At 42.4% G+C, this 23,359-nt stretch overlaps 1 protein-coding gene across 3 annotated transcripts in view; it reads right to left on the bottom strand.

Moving 5' to 3' along the window:
• Positions 1 to 23,359, bottom strand: part of LOC139265601 (pre-mRNA 3'-end-processing factor FIP1-like) — a 69,564-nt gene that overhangs the window by 9,895 nt on the left and 36,310 nt on the right. For 2 of the 3 annotated variants that reach the window (XM_070882717.1, XM_070882718.1), the window contains exons 6-12: positions 23,037 to 23,147; positions 21,838 to 21,968; positions 18,243 to 18,367; positions 11,352 to 11,469; positions 8,412 to 8,565; positions 6,327 to 6,353; positions 5,279 to 5,336 (exon numbers count right to left, since the gene is read on the bottom strand). In XM_070882717.1, coding sequence (XP_070738818.1) covers positions 5,279 to 5,336; positions 6,327 to 6,353; positions 8,412 to 8,565; positions 11,352 to 11,469; positions 18,243 to 18,367; positions 21,838 to 21,968; positions 23,037 to 23,147 — 724 coding nt within the window. The remainder of the gene's footprint in view (positions 1 to 5,278; positions 5,337 to 6,326; positions 6,354 to 8,411; positions 8,566 to 11,351; positions 11,470 to 18,242; positions 18,368 to 21,837; positions 21,969 to 23,036; positions 23,148 to 23,359) is intronic. The other variant, XM_070882719.1, reaches the window with a different exon arrangement.

Raw genomic sequence — 23,359 nt, 5'->3', positions numbered from 1 at the left:
TGTATCATCAGCAAACTTGGCTATATTACACTCGGTCCCTTCATCCAAGTCATTAATAGATTGTAAATAGTTGAGGCCTCAGCACCGATCCCTGTGATACCCCACTAGTTACCGTCTGCCAGTCGGAAAAAGACCCTTTTATTCCGGGTCTTAAAATGCAGGACACAAATGCAGAAATGACTAGTCATTGGGAGTTCTCTTTCAGGATCTTTATGGACTATTTTTTATGTTCCTTATGTCCCCACATCAATCTCATTATGCATCTATTCAAATAAATGTTAGGCAGTCAGATTTAAAAACAATATCGTGAAGCACGTATGACGTCAAATATTTACTCCAATGGACCACACAGTTTCACTATCATTTGAATTTTGTATTTGCCAAAATTATACTTAAGTTTAGATTTATTGTCTTTTAAGGATCAATATTTATCCTTTAATTAACATCACTAAAAATAGATTGGCTGCTCATGATAGCTATACTATAGAGCTGTAATAGTGAGATTTCAACTACCCTAATATTAACTGGGATAAAAGCAGTGTGAATGGTACAGAGTGTGCGGAATTCCTAAAAGGCATTCAGGAGAACTTCATTAGCCAGTATGTAACAAGTCCAATAAGAGAGCTGGCGGTTCTGGACTTGGATTTGGGAAATGAAGAGGGGCAGGTGGAAGGGGTATCAGTGGGAGAGCAATTTGACGTTAGTGATCATAATTCAGTAAGATATAGATAGGGTAGTTATGGAAAAGGACAAAAGGTGAAGGAAAAATTGTTCTCAATTGGGGTAAAGCCAATTTTGCTGAGCTGAGATGGAATTTATCCAAGGTGGACTGGAAACAGCTACTTGATGGTAAATCAGTGTCAGAGCAGTGGGAGGCATTCAAGGAGGAGATCCTGAGGATACAGAGCAAGCATGTTCCCTTGATAAAAAGGGTGGGGCTAACAGATCTGGAGCCCCCTGGATGTCATGGGGCATACAGGGTAAGATAAAGAAAAAAAGGGAAGCTGATGACAGATTCCGAGAACTCAATATTGCAGAGACTCTAGAGTATAAGTGGTGCAGGGGCGCAATTAAAAAAGATATCAGGAAAGCAAAAAGAGAGCATGAAAGAATGTTGGTAAGTAAAATCAGGGAAACCCCAAAGATGTTTTATAAATACATTAAGAGTAAGAGGATAACTAGTGAAAGAGTGGGACCTATTGGAGTCCACAAAGGAAATCTGTGTGTGGAGGCGTATGATTCTTAATGAATACTTGGCATCTGTTTTCACAAAAGAGAGGGGCGATGCATTTTGCAATGAGGGGAGGAGGAGTGTGAAATATTAGATGAGATAAACATAGTGAGAGAGAAAGTATTAAGGGGTTTAGCAGCTTTGAAAGTGGATAAATCCCCAGGCCAGGATTAAATGTATCCCAGGCTGTTAAGAGAAGCAAGAGATGAAATCGCAGAGGCTCTGACCATCATTTTCCAATCCTCTCTGGCTACAGGTGTGGTACTAGAGGACTGCTAATGTTGTACCTTTGTTTAAAAAGGGAGAAAGGGATAGACCGAGTAATTACAGGCCAGTCAGCCTAACTTCGGTGGTGGGAAAATTATTTGAAAAAATCCTGAGGGACAATGGATGTGATGTGGTGTATTTGGACTTCCAGAAGGCATTTGACAAGGTGCCACATAAAAGGTTACTGCACAAGATAAAAGTTCAAGGGGATTGGCTAACTAACAGAAAGCAGAGAGTCGGGATAAATGGTTCATTCTCGGGTTAGCAATCAGTAACTAGTGGGGTGCTGCAGGGATCAGTGCTGGGGTCCCAACTATTTACAATCTATATTAATGACTTGGAAGAAGGGATCGCGTGTAACTTCGCCAAGTTTGCTGACGATACAAAGATGGGAGGAAAAGCAATGCGCGAGGACACACAAAATCTGCAAAAGGACAAAGACATGCTAAGTGAGTGGGCAAAAATTTGGCAGATGGAGTATAATGTTGGAACGTGTGAGGTCATGCATCTTGGCAGAAAAAAATCAGAGAGTAAGTTATTATTTAAATGGAGAAAAATTGCAAGTGCTGCGGTACAGTGGGACTTGGGGCTACTTGTGCATGAAACACAAAAGGTTAGTATGCAGGTACAGCAAATGATCAGGAAGTCAATGAAATCTTGGCCTTTATTGCAAAGGGGATGGGGTATAAAAGCAAGGAAGTCTTGCTACAGTTATACAGGGTATTGGTGCGGCCACACCTGGAATACTGCGTACAATTTTGGTTTCCATATTTAAGAAAGGATATACTTGCTTTGGAGGCAGTTAAGAGAAGGTTCACTAGGTTGATTCTGGAGATGAAGGGGGCTGACTTCTGAGGAAAGGTTGAGTAAGGTGGGGCCTCTACTCATTGGAATTCAGAAGAATGATAAGTGATCTTATCGAAACATATATTATGAGGGGGCTTGACAAGGTGGATGCAGAGAGGAGACTAGAACTCGGGGCCATAATGTTAGAATAAGGGGCCGCCCATTTAAAACTGAGATGAGGAGGAATTTCTTCTCTGAGGATTGTAAATCTGTGGAATTCGCTGCTTCAGAGAGCTATGGAAGCTGGGTCATTGAATAAATTTAAGACAAAGTTAGACAGTTTCTTAACCGATAAGAGAATAAGGAATTATGGGGAGTGAGCAAGGAAGTGGACCTGAGTCAATGATCGGATCAATGTTGATCGTATTAAATGGCAGAGCAGGCTCGAAAGGCCGTATGGCCTACTCCTGCTCCTATTTCTTACGTTTTTATAAATCTATATTTGGAAAGACATGGATTAATCAAGGAATCAACATGGACTTGTTAAGGGAAGGTCGTGTCTGACTAACTTGATTGAATTTTTTGAGTAACTGGAAGGCTGTATCCGGTGGGGTTCCACAGGGCTCAGTGCTGGGTCCTTTGCTTTTTGTGGTATATATCAATGATTTGGACTTGAATGTTGGGGGTATGATTAAGAAGTATGCAGATGACACTAAAATAGGCTGTGTGGTTGATATGAAGAAGAAAGCTGCGGACTGCAGGAAGTTATCAATGTACTGGTCAGGTGGGCTGAACAGCGGCAAATGGAATTCAATCTGGATAAGAGAGAGGTAATGCATTTGGGGAGGTGTAACAAGGCAAGGGAATACACATTAAATGGCATGACATTAAAGGAACAAAGGGATCTTGAAGTGCAGGTCCACAGATCTATAAAGGTAGCCGGCCAGGCAGATAAGGTGGTTAAGAAGGCATATGGAATACCTGCCTTTATTAGTTGAGGCATGGAATACAAGAGCAAGGAGGTTATGCTTGAACTGTATAAACCACTGGTTAGGCCGCAGCTGGAGTACTGTGCCATTCTGGTCACCACATTACAGGAAAGATATGATTGCACTGGAAAGGGTGCAGAGGAGATTTACAAGAATGTTGCCGAGACTGGAGAATTTTGACTAGGAGGAAAGATTTGAGATGCTGGATTTGTTTTCTTTGGAACAGAGGAGGCTGAGGGGAGACCTGATTGAGGTGTATAAAATTATGAGGGGTCTGGATAGAGTGGATAGGAAGGATCGGTTTCCCTTGGCAGAGGGGTCAACAACCAGGGGACATAGATTTAAAGTAATTGGGGGGAGGTTTAGAGGAGATATGACGGAAAATTTCTTCACCCAGATGGTAGTGGGGGTCTGGAACCAACTGCCTGAAAGGGTGGCAAAAGGCAGAATCCCTCATCACATTTAAAAAATACTTGGATGTGAACTCAACATGCTGTAACTGACAGGGCTACAGACCAAGAGCTGGAAAGTGGGATTAGGCTGGTTAGCTCTTGGTCGGCCGGCATGGACACGATGGACCGTAATGTCCTCCTACCATGCTGTAAATTTCTATGATTCTATGATCACTTTGCTGTTTGTGGGACCTTGCTGTGAGAGCAAATTGTCTGCTGCGTTTTATAGTTACATAGCATCTACAGCACAAACAGGCAATTCGGCCCAACTGGTCTTCGTCGCCATTTATGCTTCACAAAACCCTCCCCCCCCCACCCCTCTTCATCTAGCCCTATCAGCGGATCCTTCTAATCCTTTCTCCCTTATGCTTATCTGGCTTCCCCTTAAATGCATCTATGCTATTCGCTTCAACTACTCCTTATGGTAGCACGTTCCCCATTCTAACTACTCTTTGGGTAAAGAGGTTTTTCCTGAATTCCCTATTGGATTGATTAGTGACTATCTTACATTGTTGACCTCTAGTTTTGAACTCCCCCATAAATGGCAACATTTTCTATACGTCTAGCCGATCAAACCTTTTCGTAATCTTAAAGCCCTCCATCAGGTCAGCCCTCAGCCTTCTCTTTTCGAGAGAAAAGAGCCCCAATCTGTTCAACCTTTCCCAATACGTATATCCTCCAAGTTCCAGTATCATCCTTGAGAATCTTTTTTTGCATCTTCTCCAGTGCCTCTATGTCCTTTTAATAATACGGAGACCAGAACTGTGTATAGTACTCCAAGTGTAGTCTAACCAAGGTTCTGTACAATTTTAACTTAACTCCTCTGCTTTTGAATTCTATCCCTCTAGAAATGAACCCCAGTACTTGTTTTTTTTTTAAATGGCCTTATTAACCTGTGTCGCTACTCTCAGTGATTGTGTATTTGTACCCCTAGGTCCCTTTGATCCACTACCCCATTTAGATTATCCAAGCAGTATGTGATCTCATTCTTTCTACCAAAATGCACCTCACACTTGTATATATTTAAATTAATTTGCCAACTACACACCCATTCTGCAAGCGTTTTAATGTCTTATATTTTGTTGCATTCTTCCTCAGCATTACTATATCCCCAATATGGTGTCCGCAAATTTTGAAATTGCACTTCCGATTCCAGAGACCAAATTGTTTATGTAAATTGTGAACAACAGTGGTCCTAGCACCAATCCCTCTGATACACCATTTCCCAGTCTGAGTAGCTACTCTTAACACCTACTCTGTTTTCTGTTTTGTAGCCAGCTCGGTATCCATTCTGCTGCTTGTCCCCTGACTCCACATGCTCTAACCTTAGGCATGAGTCTACTATCTTATCCAAGGCCTTTTGAAAATCCAAATTTCCTGCATTACAAGTGACCACGCTTCAAAAAAAAATTTAACTCATTGTAAAGTGCTTTAGGACATCTTGAAGTCATGAAAGGTGCTATATAAATGGACGTTCTTTCTTTATATCACTGTTTTCTCTCCACTCTAATACACTTGTCAGAAACTCATGCTGGCGGCACACTTTATCTTACCCTTCTATGGATGGCAACAGTAATGCTGGAGGGGGCACAACTGGCGGTGGAAATAATCCTGCAACAAGAATGCAGAACACAGTTCATTTTACACATCCAAAAAAATTCAAAGATATATTCTTTCATCAGTAAAACTATGGTGTAGAAGACTATAAACGTTATCTCTGGCAGTATGGCTCACTGGTTTACATATAGTGGATATTACCCCTCTGGTGAGCAGGACTCAGCGCATCATGATTGAACATTCTGGTCTGATTGGTCTATAACACTACATCTCACACACAGCAACAACACAATGCCTAACTGGATGGATGTATCCCCCAATGTTAATCGTGCAACTGGCTGAGCAACAGACTGGAACGGTTCAAAGTTTGATCCCTGATCTGTGCTGAGTTAGCAGACCTCAGCTAGGGCATCAACAGGAGCTTTAAAGTGGCCTCAGCACATCACGTTAAGGAAGAGAAACTTGAACATGCTTCCTGAATGTTGCGGAGCAACTTGTTGGATGTCCATTGTTACTTCAATACTGACATTAGTTCTTAAGATCAGCTTCTTTGTTTTTTTATACATTAGATTCAAATGTCATGGAAGCTGCTCAGATGCCCATTTATATTACAATAAGCAATGGTGCTATTAGGAGCATTTCTGAGAGTGCCACGTGGCAAACACATCTATACTATCCATTCACATTATGCTCAAGTCAGGAAAGTAGAACTTCGCACATGTGGATTTAAATGTGCACACATACAGTTCTGATCAGCAGCTTCTGAATGCTGGTGAAATTTCTTCAGTTGGAAAAGCATGCTTTTCTGTCAGAAATTTAAAGAGCTAATTGTGAGACCATCTCTTTGATCTTGCTACTAATATTTGTGAATCGGCAGCATTATTACTGCCCACTTGTTCTGTGCATAAGGATTGCATTGCTAAATGTGCAGTATAATTGGGGCATAAAGTTATTCCATTAAAATTCTCAGTCTCTAATTGTAGATCCTCTAAAACAACCCAAGTGCATTTCTTAGTCGTAAATGTAAATTGAAAGTAAGATTACCTGGAAGAGGTCCAGGTGGTGGCATTCCTGTAAACACAACAAAGAAGTTTCAAAGGCTTAAAACAAACCAAGTTTATAAAAATATTAGCTGACTCTTAACATTCAGTTTAACTGATGAAAAGAAAGTTCTCCAATTACCTGGAAGAGTGGTTCTTTCTGAACCATCCCGAGACAGCAAAGAAAAACATTTTTAACCAATGATGGAGTTGCTAAGTTACAGTAAACAGGCAATAGTAATGTTACACTGGATTGTCATTGCATTAATCTGTTCTTTCACTGATCATTTTGTTGAGTAGGGCACTGAAAACAATTGCTACAATTTTACCTAACCCACCTGGCATGAACATATGTTCAGGTGAGACGGTCGTGTTACACCCACCCGATTTTGCACTCCACTGACTTTAATAGCACTGACTGAAAAGATGACTGTAAAAAGAATTCTACTATGCCCAAGCAACATGTTTCAATATCAGTCTGAGATGTACATCAGCCACTGAAACAAAGTGAATATTTCCCATTTTTCCACACAAGCTACACCCTCAGGGTTGCATTTTTTAAGCAACTTTACCAGATGGATACCAACATCGATTACTTTATGCTGTGCGTGTACACCCATTCAGAAGAGTACGGAGACTGTTCTCCTCACTTCAGTTAGGTCCCTCATACCCAATATAGAGAGATATTTCTATTAACCCGTGATGGTTTTGAATCTACCTAAATAGAAAGGAAACGTTAAAAATACCTTCTACTGTTTATCATATGTCATTAGAATCCCATGAAGAATTTAATTAATCTATTTATTTTTCAGCTTGAAATAAGGAAAAAAAAAACAACTGGTCTGTCTTTCTGTCTCAGTCCTGATTCTGCTGTTGGAAGATCAGAGGGTGGTTATACATGCAAATCCAGTAGTCAGCGGGTTGACATTCTGAACCATTTGGGTTAAGGACGTGATGAGCAACAGATTTAGAATCTCTCCTCCAGCTCCCCCTCCTCCCCACACCCCCACCCAAAGGAAACCAAGAAGCTGGTGATGTCATTTTAGTTGCAATTAAAGACTTAATTTATTGAACCTATTATTATGCAATAACAGGATAACTCTGTTAAACCAATTATGATGGAAATGGATCATTTATGCCATTTAGAGGGTAGTGAATTACAAACTCATCCTCCCCCGATGTCAGCAGCTCATATCAGCAGTACTCTATCACGCACAAGAAGCCATTCTTCAGGTCAGAGATGCAGATTATTCGACATGAAGGCATTACACCCAAACTCGATCCCTTTCTCACTTGATGTTCACACGCATGCCCATTCCAGCAAGAGCTCCTAATCCAGGGATGTTAAAATTAAATTACTGAATCCTCAACACTCAGCACAGACCAAGGATCAAATCTAGGACCTAGATGACCTGTGTAGCCCAGCAAAACAGCATGTAGCATATTTACTCACTGAGGGAAGCTTCTTTCATAATCACTCCTGCACTATACTGAAGGAAGCGAGGAAGAGTTTAATAATTTGAATCAGAGTGTAAATAAACCCAGGCCCAAGGATGGACCGGAGGGATAGGCCAAGACCCCTACTATTTAATGTGCGTTAAAATCCAAACTTACAGGTGCACTATAAAAGAAAAATACTCATGTAGAAGTAGAAATGGAAATTGATGTTTTTCTGCAAATTACAATACGAGTAAAGTACTTTGAAGAGATTAGAGGGAAGTTTAACTTTGAATAAATTCCCGTTAAACCTTTTGATCAGATAGGTCATATTGTTCATAAATCAGAAAATGTGTTTTGTACCATCACCGCAGCCGATAAATTGAAATAAATAACTTGACAAACCAGAAGTAAAGTGTCAATTTATAGCAGGTTAGTCTTGACAATGATTTTCTGGTTGCAGCACTTTCAAATCTGCGATTGCCACACACTACATTAATCGAATGCAGTTTCACGGACACCAGATATTCCAGTATCCACTGCCCTTCTTGGTATTCTGTTCTTGTTGAATCTTTCTTTAATTATTATTACAACCACAAAATACAACCATAACCAAAATATATAAAACACAAGTATAATCAAAGGCTCTTACCTGGTGGGTGCATGGGTGGTGGTCCACTGCTGACAGGAGGGGGTGGGTGTAAGAAATGAGGGGGTGGTGGTGGTGGCAGCGGCCCAGGTATTGGAGGAGGAGGACCTGTTGGGGTTGGAAACGGCGGCTTTTTGTTTGCATGGTCTCCAAGAACCTAGTCAGCCAACCAAAAAAAAATATATTTTTATAAGTCAGTCAATAACATTTCTGCTTCAGAATTACACTTTCTAAAGATAGGAAGTTAAGGAAGATATAAACTGGAACAGACCATCGAGCTGCTCCCAAATATATATTCTTCCATCGCTCCCTCTTGAATTTACAGACACCTCGTCAATCTCTGGAAAATCGGTTTCACACATTCACCACCCTGTGTAAAGATGCTAAATCTATTTTTGTCTATTCACCTTCCTTATTCTGAACTAACTAAATTGGTACCCCAGATTAGAGTTTGTGAATAGATCAGACAATTTATTGAATTTTGGTTTATTTATACGCCTTACATTCTTGGAAACTACAAGGAGATATTTTTAAATGCTGCTTTTTTCCTTAGTGCTTCTTTGTAGCTCAGGTGTCTAATCACCTGCATCAGCTTGCACTCTGCACCCGTTCCAAAATAAAGATGTCTCCACTGAACTGCAATGACCAGAACCACATATAGTTTTCCAGGTAGGGAGTGCTCTAAGCACTTAAATTTGTGTGTCAAATTTATTTGTTTTGCTCCTGTGAAGCGCCTTGGGACGTTTTACTACGTTAAAGTTGTTGTAAATACAAAGGCCCCAAGTTTCTACATGATTTGCTCCTGATTTTTTAGGAGCAACTGGTGGAGAACGGACTATCTTAGAAATCGCAATTCTCCACATTTTTTTTTCTGCAGTTCTAGTCAGTTAGAACAGTTTCACTTTGGAACAGAATTCTTTCTTCAAAAAGGGGGCGTGACCGGCCACTGACGCCTGATTTCAAAGTTTCTACAGTGAAAACGTACTCCAAACTAACTTAGAATGGAGCAAGTGAAAATTTTTGTAGAACTGAAAAAACCTTGTCTACACATTAAAAAATCAGGTGCAGGTTACAAATTAGGCGTCGGGAACGAGGTGGGGTGGGGGGGGAAGGGAAGTCATTAAATTCTACAATAAATCCTTATTTATACTTATACAAATATTATACAAATAAATCCAACCTGAATAAACATTTATAAGCAAAGAAAAGATTAAATAAACCATCTTCCTACCTGTGTGAAAGTGCTTCAGGCAGGTTCAGTCAGCTCAGCGGTGTGACGTCATTCCCGCGAACGGGAGGGAGGGAGGGGCAGTCGGGCAGTAAGCAGGCATTTGTGCAGCCTTCCATTTAAGGTGGAAGCCTTAAAGTCAGCTCAGCGGTGTGGCGTCGTTCCCGCGAATGGGAGGGAGGGCCCGACCGACCGCAGCGGGGGGGGGGGGGGGAAGAGGAGGAGGCAGCCATTCCCAAAGGCGGGGGGGGGGGAGGGAGTGAGGGCCCGACCGACCGCAGCAGGGGGGAGGCAGCCATTCCCGACGGCTGGGGGGGGGGGGGGGGGGGTGGGGAGGAGGCAGTGAGAAGGCTGCAGGAAACCTCAGAAGTTGAGGCAGCCATTCCCGACAGCAGGGGGGGGGGGGGGGGGGAGGCCATCGGGAAACGGCTGCCTCAACTTCTGAGGCTTCCTGCAGCCTTCTCACTGCTGCAAGAAGCCTCAGTGCTGATCATGGAAGGGCAATGTGCTTTTATTAAAAAATGTTAAAAAATTAAACAGCTACAAAGAACTACAAAAATGGCCGAGTGCCAATGTTTCCTTCACACTGCGCGTGCGTGAACGCTCCAACGCGCACGCGCAGGGTTGCCGGCATGAAAAAAAACTAATTTAAATGGTACCCGCTCCCTCCCACTTACAAAATCGGCGCGAGTGGTAGGCTCCGCCCCCTGGGCGCCGCGCCAAGCTGCCATGGAGCTGCAAAGCGCTCGAGAATAGCGTGTTTTTTTTCAGGCGCCGTTTTCGGCGCGAAAAACGGGCGCCCAGCTAGGAGGGGCGCCCGTTTTGTAGTGTGTGGAAACTTGGGGCCCAGGTGTTAACATTACCCCTGGGATTTACAGTTATACACACTCAGATCTTGCTAGTCTTTGTTAGTTCTGTTACACATTACTCTGATATTTCAACAAGTTATCCACTAGTACCTTCAGAAGCCGCTCTCACGTTGTGCCCTACTGCTGTTAAACCTGCATTCCCACGGTCCATTTCCCTTCCCCAGGCTCAGCACCTTGCATCTGTCTGTACTAGATTGCATTTGCAATTTTATTGCCCAATCTACTACCCAATCCCTCGTCCTACTCAGATCCCTCTGTATACCAACATGGCCCAGTTCTGTATACTGAAGACGTAACAGAGACTCAGTTATTCCAGGAAGATCTTACCCCAACAGAAGAACAAATACATAAACAAATAAAACAAGTTAGTAACAACAGAAAATATGATAATTTAAGAAAAAAAATCCCCACTTAATTGCTCCCTGCTTATTGTGAAGGGACTAACTAATGATTCCATATGCATCAGTTGTCTGACCCAGTTGACATCACACCAGACAAAAACACACAGTCGCTTTAGCAAAAGCAGGAACCTTGCCTCCCTGTAGTTCAGTGGCACCGAGGCCAACTATAACTTAATTACTTGCATCCCAGCAGAGATCATCGAAGTCAACACAGACTGGGGACCAATGTTCCTGCTAAGCTGCGCGGCGTCTAGAGGTCCCGCACAGGCTGCTTACGGCTTTTGAATGGGCCGTGCAGCCCGTTAAAGGGACCTTGCACCCAACCAAAAATCAGGGGGAAACATTGCCTGGGACCAAACCTTACTCTGACAAGACTACTCCGTTTTAACCATAAACATGACCCAATTTTATGTTTGTGGTCATCAGAAAAAAATATATAATTTACCTGAATTGCACTCTCATCCCCTCCATGTTTGTCTCGCCGCCTTCCTTCAACCCTCCTGATGGAACCCATGTATCCACCAATAACATCAATTGTGCCAGCAGGTTTTCTGGAGAAAAAACTTAATTTTACATTAAATCTGATAGTTCTAAAGAGGCAAGTCAAATTTTATAATAAATCTGATTGTTCTAAAGAGTTGGGTCAATATAACAAGAACTGCTCGAATTTGTCCCCATTTAAAAATACCTTACTTAGTTCCTATTTCTAGATACTGGTTTAGCTCAGGTTTTCTACAATGTTATGTATACAGCAAATATACAGCTATGTCCACAAGTCACATCCAGGTGTGTGCAAATGCTTAACCTTTACAAGATTGCAATAGCACTTAAGCAAAAAAGAGGTGGGGGTGGGGGGTGAAGGGAAGAGAAAAAGAGGAAGCCTTTATTAAGGTAATTCAGACAGTACTAAGGGAAAACAGATATTTGGTTTTCTACATTATTGAAATGTGCTTTGAGCATCCAGTATTAGAAATTATTTCATTGCATACATTGGATGATAAATGTACACAGATGTAAAGAATATCCAGTACCGACAGGGATGTTTGAAAATACTTTCAAGGTGATCAAGAGCACTTACATGATGATGCTGGACTTGTCCAGTCACTACAAGACTGACTTAAAGTTACAGTTTAGGTAAGTTTATATTACTGAAAAATACAGTGCACTAACTGCAGCAGCTTAAAGGTCCTCTTCAAACTCACTACTCTTGGAGAACAGTGCATAAATCGTTACCACAGGGAGTGGTTGAAGCGAATAGTATAGATAAAGAAAGACTTGAATTTATATAGCACCTTTCACGACCACCGGTCGTCTCAAAGCACTTTACTGCCAATTAAGTACTTTTGGAGTGTAGTCACTGCTGTAATGTTGGAAATGAGGCAGCCTATTTGCGCACAAGCAAGCTCCCACAAACAGCAATGTGATAATGACCAGATAATCTGTTTTTTTGTTATGTTGATTGAGGGATAAATATTGGCCAGGACACCAGGGATAACTCCCCTGCTCTTCTTCGAAATGGTGCCATGGGATCTTTTGCATCCACCTGAGAGCAGATGGGGCCTCTGTTTAACATCTCATCCGAAACGTAACATAAGAAATAAGAGCAGGAGTAGGCCACCTGGCCTCTCAAGCCTGCTCCGCCATTTAATAAGATCATGGCTGATCTGATCATGGACTCAGCTCCAATTCCCTGCCCGCTCCCCATATCGCTCAAAAATCTGTCTAGCTCCGCCTTAAATATATTCAATGTTCCAGCTTCCACAGCTCTCTGGGGCAGAGAATTCCATAGATTTACAACCATCTGAGAGAAGAAATTCCTCCTCATCTCAATTTTAAATGGGCGACCCCTTATTCTGAGACTATGTCCTCTAGTTTTAGTTTCCCCCATGAGTGAAAATATCCTTTCTGCATCCACCTCGTCAAGCCCCCTCATTATCTTATGTGTTTCGGTAAGATCACCTCTCATTCTTCTGAACTCCAACCTATCAACCTATCTTCATTAGTCAACCTCCTCATCTCTGGATTCAACCTAGTGAACCTTCTCTGAACAGCTTCCAATGCAAGTATATCCTTCCTTAAATACAGAGACCAAAACTCTACGCAGTACTCTAGGTGTGGCCTCACCAATATTCTGTACAATTGTAGCAGGACTTCTCTGCTTTTATATTCTATCCCCCTTTCAATAAAGGTCAATAATCCATCTGCTTTCCTGATTACTTGCTGTACCTACATACTAACTTTTTGTGTTTCATGCACACGGAAGACGGCACCCTTCCTCAGCACTGCACTATAGTGTCAGCCTAGATTTTTGTGCTCAAGTCGCTGGAGTGGGACTTGAACCCACAACCCTCAGAGACGAGAGTGCTACCCACTGAGCCACAGCCGACTCTGATGCATTTAAGGGGAGGCTAGATAAGCAAATGAGGGAGAAGGGAATAGAGGGTTATGCTCATAGAGTTAGAAGAAAGACGGGAGGAGGCTCAAGTGAAGCATGAATGTCAGCATGGACTGGTTGGACTGAATGGTCTGTTTCTATGCCGTATATCCTATGTAATCCAAGTAATAAATCATACCCTGAGCTCTGCAGGTCATTAAAAAAACCTGCATGAATATGCAACCTGTCACTGAATTTTACAGTTTAAAAAAAATCAAGCAGAAATTGCTCCATGAATAAGGAAGTGATGAATCTGTGTTTCAGCAAGTTATGTCAAATCACCAGCCATCGATAAAGTTGCACTTGATCAAATAAGCTTTAACAGTAAAGGAAATCCGCCATTGCTGTAACTTTTAAAAATCAAATCACTGCACAGAAAATATGATTGACTTCACAAATCCTTTTTTCCCACCCACTTGTTAATATTTTTATTTAAACCCTACTGATGACATTATAGAGAAAACTGCCTGATAATGAACCAAACAGTGCAAGGACATGCAATTAAGTTCCCCATATCTCATTCCAGGTAAACTACTTGTATGTGAAGATAGCTCACACTCAGTCTTTCCAACAAGTTCCTCCAATCAAGTCACCACTACTTCTTAAATTAAGAATTTGCTTATCAAGGTGAAGGATGTTTGCACTTCCAAGTTCACCACAGCATCATTCACTGTGGAGAAAAGCTCCCTCTGCTCTGCTCAAAAACATTGCTTTACCCAGCTTTTGAACAGAACCACTGCAGCATTTACATTTACGACACCAGCTTTCCTTGCAGTTTGAGAGTTTGCCAATTCATTGATAAATATTTTGACTGCTGCTCTGTGCCGCATGACAGAAGTGCTTATTACATAATTGTTTATTCCTATTTGCAATTTTCTGTCCAAGGAGCAGTACATCAGAATTTTTTAATCCCTGGATGCCAAATTGGGGTCTGTTTTATGTCATCTATCACAGATTGAAACCAACCATACCCAACAAAAACGGCTGCAAAATCAACATAATCCAAAGTATTCAATTGTTTATAAGCATTTGACATTTTAAAAATAAATGAAGTAATTAAAACATCTTAATCCACAACAAATGATATTTCCCCCACAACAATTTTCTCCCTTCCTGAACACACTATCCCATGCTGGAGTACACTTCCGTGGGTGCCAGTCTACTTCCAGTATTTTGCTCCCTTCTTCAAGTGAGCTCAGACAGCAAATGGTTCAAACACGTGAGCATCACGGCCAAGCCCAATCCTGTTTTCACCCAACATCCACACACACACTCTCCACTCGGGGATCAATGGATAGCAATCAGAAGCAGGGACACTGGTTGATTGCCTCCTCTACATCACATAGTTCTGAAGCTAGGACCTGATAAATTGGAAGTCATAGCACCCATTATACGCTGACAACACCCAGCACTGCATCACCACCACCTCGCTCGACCCCTCCACCATCTCTGATTTGTCATGCTGCTCATCAGACATCCAGTATTGGATGAGCAGAAATTTCCTCCAACTAAATATTGGAAAGATTGAATCCATTGTCTTCGGTCTCCGCCACAAACTCCATTCCCTAACCACCAACTCCATCCCTCTCCCTGGCCACTGTCTGAGGCTGAATCCGACCATTCACAACCTTAGCGTCCAATTTGCCCCAGAGATGTACTTCCGACATCATATCCGCTCCATCACCTAAACCACCTACTTTCGCCTCCAACATAGCCCGCCTCGGACTCTGTCTCAGCTCATCTGCTGCTGAAACCTTCATCCCCGTCTTTGTTACCTTGAGACTGGCCTATTCCAATGCTCTCTTGGCAAGCCTTCCATTTTCCATCCACCTTAGCTCATCCAAAACTCTGCTCCCTGAATCCTAACTAGCACCAAGTCCTGTTCACCAGTCACCCGTGTTTGCTGACCTACACTGGCTCCCGGTCTGGAAACGCTTCAATTTTAAATTCTCATCCTGGTTTTCAAAAATCCCTCCATGGCCTTGCTCCTCCCTATCTTTGTAACCTCCTCCTCCAGCCCTACAACCCTCCGAGATCTCTGTGCTCCTCCAATTCTGGTCTCAAGCATTCCTGATTTTAATCGCTCCACCACTGGTGGGCTTGCATTCAGCCAACCAGGCCATAAGCTCTGTCGCCTCCTTTACGACGCTCCTTAAAATCTACTACTTCTCCCTGTCAAAATATTTCATGTGGCTCAGTGTTAAATCTTGTTTGATAAAGCTCCTGGGAAGTGTCTTGGGACACAAGAATATAAGAACTTGGAGCAGGAGTAGGCCCCCTCGAGCCTGCTCCGCCATTTAATAAGATCATGGCTAATCTTATTAAATTTTACTACATATAAACACATGTTGTTGTTGTAGAAAATTTTCACGGTGTTTATATGGTAGAACAAAGGGTCAAAGAACAATCTTAGGCTTGTTCCGCCTGTAGAAAATAGCTGGAATGGTCAAGGAGGAAGCAATTACTTAGCTATTTTTCGCAAGTTGGCTCCTGGATTACTAATTGTAGTGTCCCTTAATGCTACCTGGTTGTGATCAGCCAACTCAATCATCGATTGAACGTATGGTTCAGTTTTACAATGCCTTTACATCTGAGCCATCAGGAGAGCATCAATGTATTGCATTTAAGATTTTCATAATTCACAAAGTTGTACAACCTGCAGCATTCAGCTGCCTCTAGGGCCTAAAAAATAAACAGTAGGACTCCAGCTGCAGTATTCTGAATTGCTAACCTCATTTAAAAAATATATATATTTTATTTTAGAAAGTCATTAGATTCTGAATTCAAAGCGAACAGCTCACCACCACTCAAAATAAAATCTCTCTACAAAGAGGGCTTAAAGACATGAGAATTACTTCTGGACTGGGCTCTACCTATATCTACCGTACTTCTTTTTACATAGAATTACATAGAATATAGAAACATAGAAAAACAGCACAGAAACAGGCCATTTGGCCCAACTAGTCCATGCCAGGGTTTATGCTCCACTCGAACCTCCTCCCGTCTTTCCTCATCTAAATCTATCAGCATAACCCTCTATTCCCTTCTCCCATATATGCTTGTCTAGCCTACCCTTAAATGTATCGATACTATTCGATTCAATAACTCAATGTGGTGGTGAGTTCCACATTCTCATCACTCTTTGGGTAAAGAAGTTTCTTCTGAATTCCCTATTGGATTTCTTGGTGACCATCTTATATTGATGGCCTCGGAAACATTCTCTCTATATCTACTCTATCAAAACCCTTCATAATTTTAAAGACCTCTATTAGGTCACCCTCAGCCTTTTTTCAAGAGAAAAGAGACCCAGCCTGTTCATCCTTTATCGATATGTACACCCTCGCATTTCCGGCATCATCCTTGTAAATGTTCTCTGTACCCTCTCCGTACCTCTATATAATTTTATAATATGGCAACCAGAACTGTATGCAGTACTCCAACTGTGGTCTAACCAAGGTTCGATACAGGTTTAGCATAGTACTTTATTCAAGTAGCCATTCTTTATTGTGTTAGCCTAGACAATGTGCCTCAATAGCTCATTTGAGCACCGAGTTCCTTTTTATGGTTAGTTCCCAAATTTTCAGTTAAAAATGATGAATTTTCTGTAATAAGTACTCTTTCATAAAGATATCCCTGGCTAGCATTGCTCTGTCTAAAGAGAAAGCACAAAACAGATACTTCCAAATTAGGTTTCTGGGTAGAGTATGTACATGGCACAGCTAAGGAATTTGCTTCCAAATTGAAATCTTTTTGGGATGAAAGAAACTAAACAGTTGTTGGTAATCTATAAAACGTTCTTTAAATTAGAACATCAAGAGCAAAGTAACCCATCATGTTCTGAGGTTCAGAACAGGAGTAGAGAAAATAAGCCTTCATAGCAAGGGGATTTGAGTATAGGAGCAGGGAGGTCTTACTGCAGTTGTACAGGGCCTTGGTGAGGCCTCACCTGGAATAGTGTGTTCAGTTTTGGTCTCCTAATCTGAGGAAGGACATTCTTGCTATTGAGGGAGTGCAGCGAAGGTTCACCAGACTGATTCCCGGGATGGCAGGACTGACATATGAGGAGAGATTGGCTCGACTGGGCCTTTATTCACTGGAGTTTAGAAGAATGAGAGGAGATCTCATAGAAACATATAAAATTCTGACAGGATTGGACAGGTTAGAGGCAGGAAGAATGTTCCCGATACTGGGAAAGTCCGGAACCAGGAGTCACAGTCTAAGGATAAGGGGTAAGCCATTTAGGACCGAGATGAGGAGAAACTTCTTCACTCAGAGTTGTTAACCTGTGGAATTCTCTACCACAGAAAGCTGTTGAGGTCAGTTTGTTAGATATATTCAAGAGGGAGTTAGATATGGCCCTTATGGCTAAAGGGATTAAGGGGTATGGAGAGAAAGCAGGAAAGGGGTACTGAGGTGAATGATCAGCCATGATCTTATTGAATGGTGGTGCAGGCTCGAAGGGCCGAATGGCCTACTCCTGCAGGTTTCTATGAATGTGAAAGAGATAATTTTATGATACCAGTTGTCTCAGTTTATTAAATAAGTTTTGTCAATTTAATTTACAATAGTTACAAAAAGCAATTCTATTCATATTTGGTAGCCTGCATTCACTATATTTGTCACACTTAATTCTGCCTGGCCTCGATAAAACAAATAGATTTGCAAATCTGAGTACAGCGATTTTAGGGGATACTAAGAGATCCAAGGGATATGGGGATAGTATAGGAAGATGGAATTGAGGTAGAAGTACAGCTATGATCTTACTGACTGGTTGAGTAGGCTCGAAGGGCCGAATGGCCTACTACTGCTTCTATTTCTTATGTTATTATGTTTTACAGTTTACTTAACCTGCAGTTACCCAAAATAAAATGTTCAGTGATCCTCAATAGCTATGCATCTTACCTATTCAGTGGTGGGCCAGCTTTCATCCTTCCACCAGGTGGAGATGTAAAATCAGCCTTGAATTCCATTTTTGGCAAATTGTTTTCTAGGTCCTTCTCACTGTTGAATACCCTCCCTTGCTGAACCTAGATAAAGGAGATGGTTGTAAATAATACTTAAAGGCATGGACTATATGTAATACTTGTAAAAAAAATACACAAAGCACCTATATCACACAGAAAAATAAGGTCAACATGAAACAGTTTACGGACTACACAGCTACTACAGCACTTGAGCGTATGATTTTGGGTGAACCGATTGCAGCATTGAAGGACTGCTGCATTGTCAAAGGTCATCATCATCATAGGCAGTCCCTCAGAATCGAGGAAGACTTGCTCCCACTCCTAAAGTGAGTTCTTTGGTGGCTGAACAGTCCAATATGAGGGCTACAGACCCTGTCACAGGTGGGACAGACATCCCCCCCGACGAAAGGGGCGGGGGGGGGGGGGGGGGGAACTGATTTGTCGCACGCTCCTTCCACTGCCTGCGCCCGACCTCTTCACATCGTGGCATTGAGATTCGAAGAGCTCAACGTCCTCCCAGATGCATTTTCTCCACCTAGGGCGGTCTTCGGCCAGGGAGTCCCAGGTGTCAGTCGTAATGTCGCACTTTACCAGGGAGGCTTTGAGGGTATCCTTGTAACGTTTCAGCTGCCCACCTTTGGCTCGTTTGCTGTGAAAGGAGCGCCACATAGAGCAATTGCTTAGGGAGTCTCGTGTCTGGCACACGAACTATATGGCCTGCCCAGTGAAGTGTGGTCAGTGCTTCAATGCTGGGGATGTTAGCCTGGGCGAGGTGATATATCGTCAACGACTTGGTGTCTTCTGTACATCAATCTTGCCCTGTACTACAGCCCTGTAGACCATGAGATTGGTGGTACATGTTGGCATGGATACATGACCTCATCTCTCTCATTTGGAGGGAGGAGAGCATGCCGGGAGAAACAGAGAAACATAGAAAATAGGTGCAGGAGTAGGCCATTCGGCCCTTCGAGCCTGCACCGCCATTCAATGAGTTCATGGCTGAACATGCAACCTCAGTACCCCATTCCTGCTTTCTCGCCATATCCCTTGATCCCCCTAATAGTAAGGACTACATCCAATTCCTTTTTGAATATATTTAGTGAATTGGCCTCAACAACTTTCTGCGGTAGAGAATTCCACAGGTTCACCACTCTCTGGGTGAAGAAGTTTCTCCTCATCTCGGTCCTAAATGGCTTACCCCTTATCCTTAGACTGTGACCCCTGGTTCTGGACTTCCCCAACATTGGGAACATTCTTCCTGCATCTAACCTGTCTAAACCAGTCAGAATTTTAAACGTTTCTATGAGATCCCCTCTCATTCTTCTGAACTCCAGTGAATACAAGCCCAGTTGATCACGTCTTTCTTGATATGTCCGTCCCGCCATCCCGGGAATCAGTCTGGTGAACGTTCGCTGCACTCCCTCAATAGCAAGAATGTCCTTCCTCAAGTTAGGAGACCAAAACTGTACACAATACTCCAGGTGTGGCCTCACCAACGCCCTGTACAACTGTAGCAATACCTCCCTGCCCCTGTACTCAACTCCCCTCGCTATGAAGGCCAATATGCCATTTGCTTTCTTAACCGCCTGCTGTACCTGCATGCCAACCTTCAATGACTGATGTACCATGACACCCAAGTCTCGTTGCACCTCCCCTTTTCCTAATCTGTCACCATTCAGATAATAGTCTGTCTCTCTGTTTTTACCACCAAAGTGGATAACCTCACATTTATCCATATTATACTTCATCTGCCATGCATTTGCCCACTCACCTAACCTATCCAAGTCACTCTGCAGCCTCATAGCATCCTCCTCGCAGCTCACACTGCTACCCAACTTAGTGTCATCCGCAAGTTTGGAGATACTACATTTAATCCCCTCGTCCAAATCATTAATGTACAATGTAAACAGCTGCGGCCCCAGCACAGAACCTTGCGGTACCCCACTAGTCACTGCCTGCCATTCTGAAAAGTACCCATTTACTCCTACTCTTTGCTTCCTGTCTGACAACCAGTTCTCAATCCATGTCAGCACACTACCCCCAATCCCATGTGCTTTAACTTTGCACATTAATCTCGTGTGGGACCTTGTCGAAAGCCTTCTGAAAGTCCAAATATACCACATCAACTGGTTCTCCCTTGTCCACTCTACTGGAAACATCCTCAAAAAATTCCAGAAGATTTGTCAAGCATGATTTCTCTTTCACAAATCCATGCTGACTTGGACCTATCATGTCACCTCTTTCCAAATGCGCTGCTATGACATCCTTAATAATTGATTCCATCATTTTACCCACTACTGATATCAGGCTGACCGGTCTATAATTCCCTGTTTTCTCTCTCCCTCCTGAGATCTGAGATATGCAGTTATTGTGACCATCTTTAAAAAGGGTGACAAGTCCAACTGCGGCAACTACAGGGGAATCTCCCTGCTATCAGCCACTGGGAAGGTTGTCGCTAGAGTTCTCCTCAACCGTCTTCTCCCTGTGTCAGAGGAGCTTCTCCCGGAATCTCAGTGCAGATTTCGTCCCCTACGGGCACAACGGACATGATCTTTGCAGCGCGACAGCTGCAGGAAAAATGCAGGGAGCAGCACCAGCCCTTATACATGGCCTATTTCGATCTTACAAAGGCCTTTGACACTGTCAACCGTATGGGCTTATGGAGCGTCCCCTCAGTTTTGGATGCCCCCAAAAGTTTGTCAACATCCTTCGCCTGCTCCACGACGACATGCAGGCCGTGATCCTTACCAGCAGATCCATTACAGACCCAATCCACGCCCGGACCGGGGTCAAACAAGGCTGCGTCATCGCTCCAATCCTCTTCTCAATCTTCCTCGCTGTCAAAGGTGCCGTTAAACAGAGACCCCCATCTGACTGTTCAGGTAGATGAAAAGATTCCATGGCGCTATTCAATGAGGAGCAAGGAGTGTCCCAGTCCTCAACTAACACCACCAAATAAATATATTTAATCGCATTTTTTGTGGGATCTTGCTATTCCTAAATTGGCTACTATGCTTGCCTACATAACAACTGCAACTACACCTCAAATGTAATTAATTGGCATGAAGTGCCTTAGACATCCTGAGGACATACAAGCCGCTATATAAATGCAAGTTCTTTCTTTACTCTCATATCTATGGAGAGCTAGAAACCAGATAGAATCTGGGTCCTGTGGCGTGTGCTAACTACACATACCTGAAAATTGACAGGAGAATATATTATCGACATACATTATATCACAGAGTATCTGTAAAGAGAAATTTTGACCAGGACACTGCCTGAAAGTTCTCGCATGGCCACATGAAATAACAGCGATTAGCTAACTCAGCACAGATTAGAATGGAATCTGGACTCACTGGCTGTTAATGCAAGAGAAGGGTCAAAGCATCTTCTGACAACTTTCTGAACTTTGTTTTATTTCAACAATAGTCCATTCAAAACAGAATGCAAAATTCCTAAAACTGTAATACAAAGTAAAGTTGCAAATCAATTATTATCTTATTCAGGTCATTAAGCAGCGAAGTATTCTGTACCAATATTTTGTTCTCTGAACCAGATGCAAATATGGGATCAAGTCCTAACTGAAGTCTTCGCTGTTTCTCACAATACGCTTTCCAGGTCTCTTCATTGAAGCCATAGTTAAAAAAGTCAGAAAGGTCAGCTCCTAAGAAAGAAAATAAATGGAAAAGTACACACATGTTGCTTAAGAGTCAGGTAGTCCAACAGAAAATGTTCCCTCCCACCTCACAAATGAAATATTGATTCTCGATATCCACCCCACCATCCCTGTACCCACTCAAATGAACTGTAAAAGACTACAGCTCAGGAGGTAGCCATTCTGCCCATCTTGTCTGCCCTGGCTCTTTGCCAGAGCAATCCAAAACTGAATCCACTGCCCAGTTCTCTTTACATAGCTCTATTTTCTCTGCTTCAAATATTTAGCCATTTTCCCTTAAAAGATGCAATGGTCTCTGTCTCAACTACTCCCTGTGGCAAAACATTCCATGCTCAAACATCTCCCTTTATAAAGATTGTGTCTCCTAACCTTTTACACTGTACAAGAATGAGAACTATTACATACTAATGAGCTGTTAAACATGCATCACCCTAGGTCTCAAGCATCTATGAAAAAACATACAATTAAATGTGCACATGTAATAAATACCCTATGGCCTAGCCTACATCAAAATCTAATTATGTGTTAACAGTTGAGGCATACAATAAATAAATACAACAGCAACTCAACTTTGCCAACTCCCACAACTCTCGAAGAGATTCCCAAGCAGCATCCAAGTTGGAGTCTGAAGGTCCCGCCTCCTTTTACTTCATTTTGGTGTTATGTCAAGACTCCTATTTGGAAACTAGGAGGTTGCTGACAAGAGTTACTGAATAGATCTGCACACTAGACATTCACAATATTAAATGTTTTACTGTTCTCAATCAAAAATTCAAGGGGCAAAGCACTCTCCTTCTCAGGTCCAATCTTTCTGTGAGATATGACTGTGCACGAATGAGCTGTGCATGTGCCTATGCACCAACAGTGACTACACTTCAAAAACAATTAATTGGCTAACACATTTTGGAATGTCTGAGGATTTTAAAAGGTGCTAAATAAGTGCAAGTTCTTTTGTGCCTCATTTGCAACATGCACCAACTAGAACTATGCTGAGCACCAAAAGATAATAAAGGCAACAACTATAGTTTGAAAACATTCTTTTTATTCAAAACTTACCTGGTTTTCTCCAGGGTTTGTCCTCAAACACATCCATGTCAGCCTCAAGCACTGGAATTCCATTGATGCTCCCAGGGGCATCTAGGTCAATGCCTCTGGAATGCAGCTTTGCTATAGTAGTGAGAACAGAGAAACACGTTATTACCAGTACAATTTACCATTATTCAAATTCTTTGCACCATAACCAGCCAGCTAGCCAGGACAGACGCTTCTCAGATTTCCAGTACTCACTGCAGCCAATTCAGTTTCCATACTCAGCAAGCACTGTCATATTAAAAGCACTATATTTGATCATAATAGGAATCTGATCAGAGCTATGCCAA

This window comes from Pristiophorus japonicus, chromosome 6, assembly GCF_044704955.1.
Source record: "Pristiophorus japonicus isolate sPriJap1 chromosome 6, sPriJap1.hap1, whole genome shotgun sequence".
In the NCBI taxonomy this organism is placed as follows: Eukaryota; Metazoa; Chordata; class Chondrichthyes; family Pristiophoridae; genus Pristiophorus; species Pristiophorus japonicus.
This window is presented reverse-complemented; position numbering and strand designations above follow the sequence as displayed.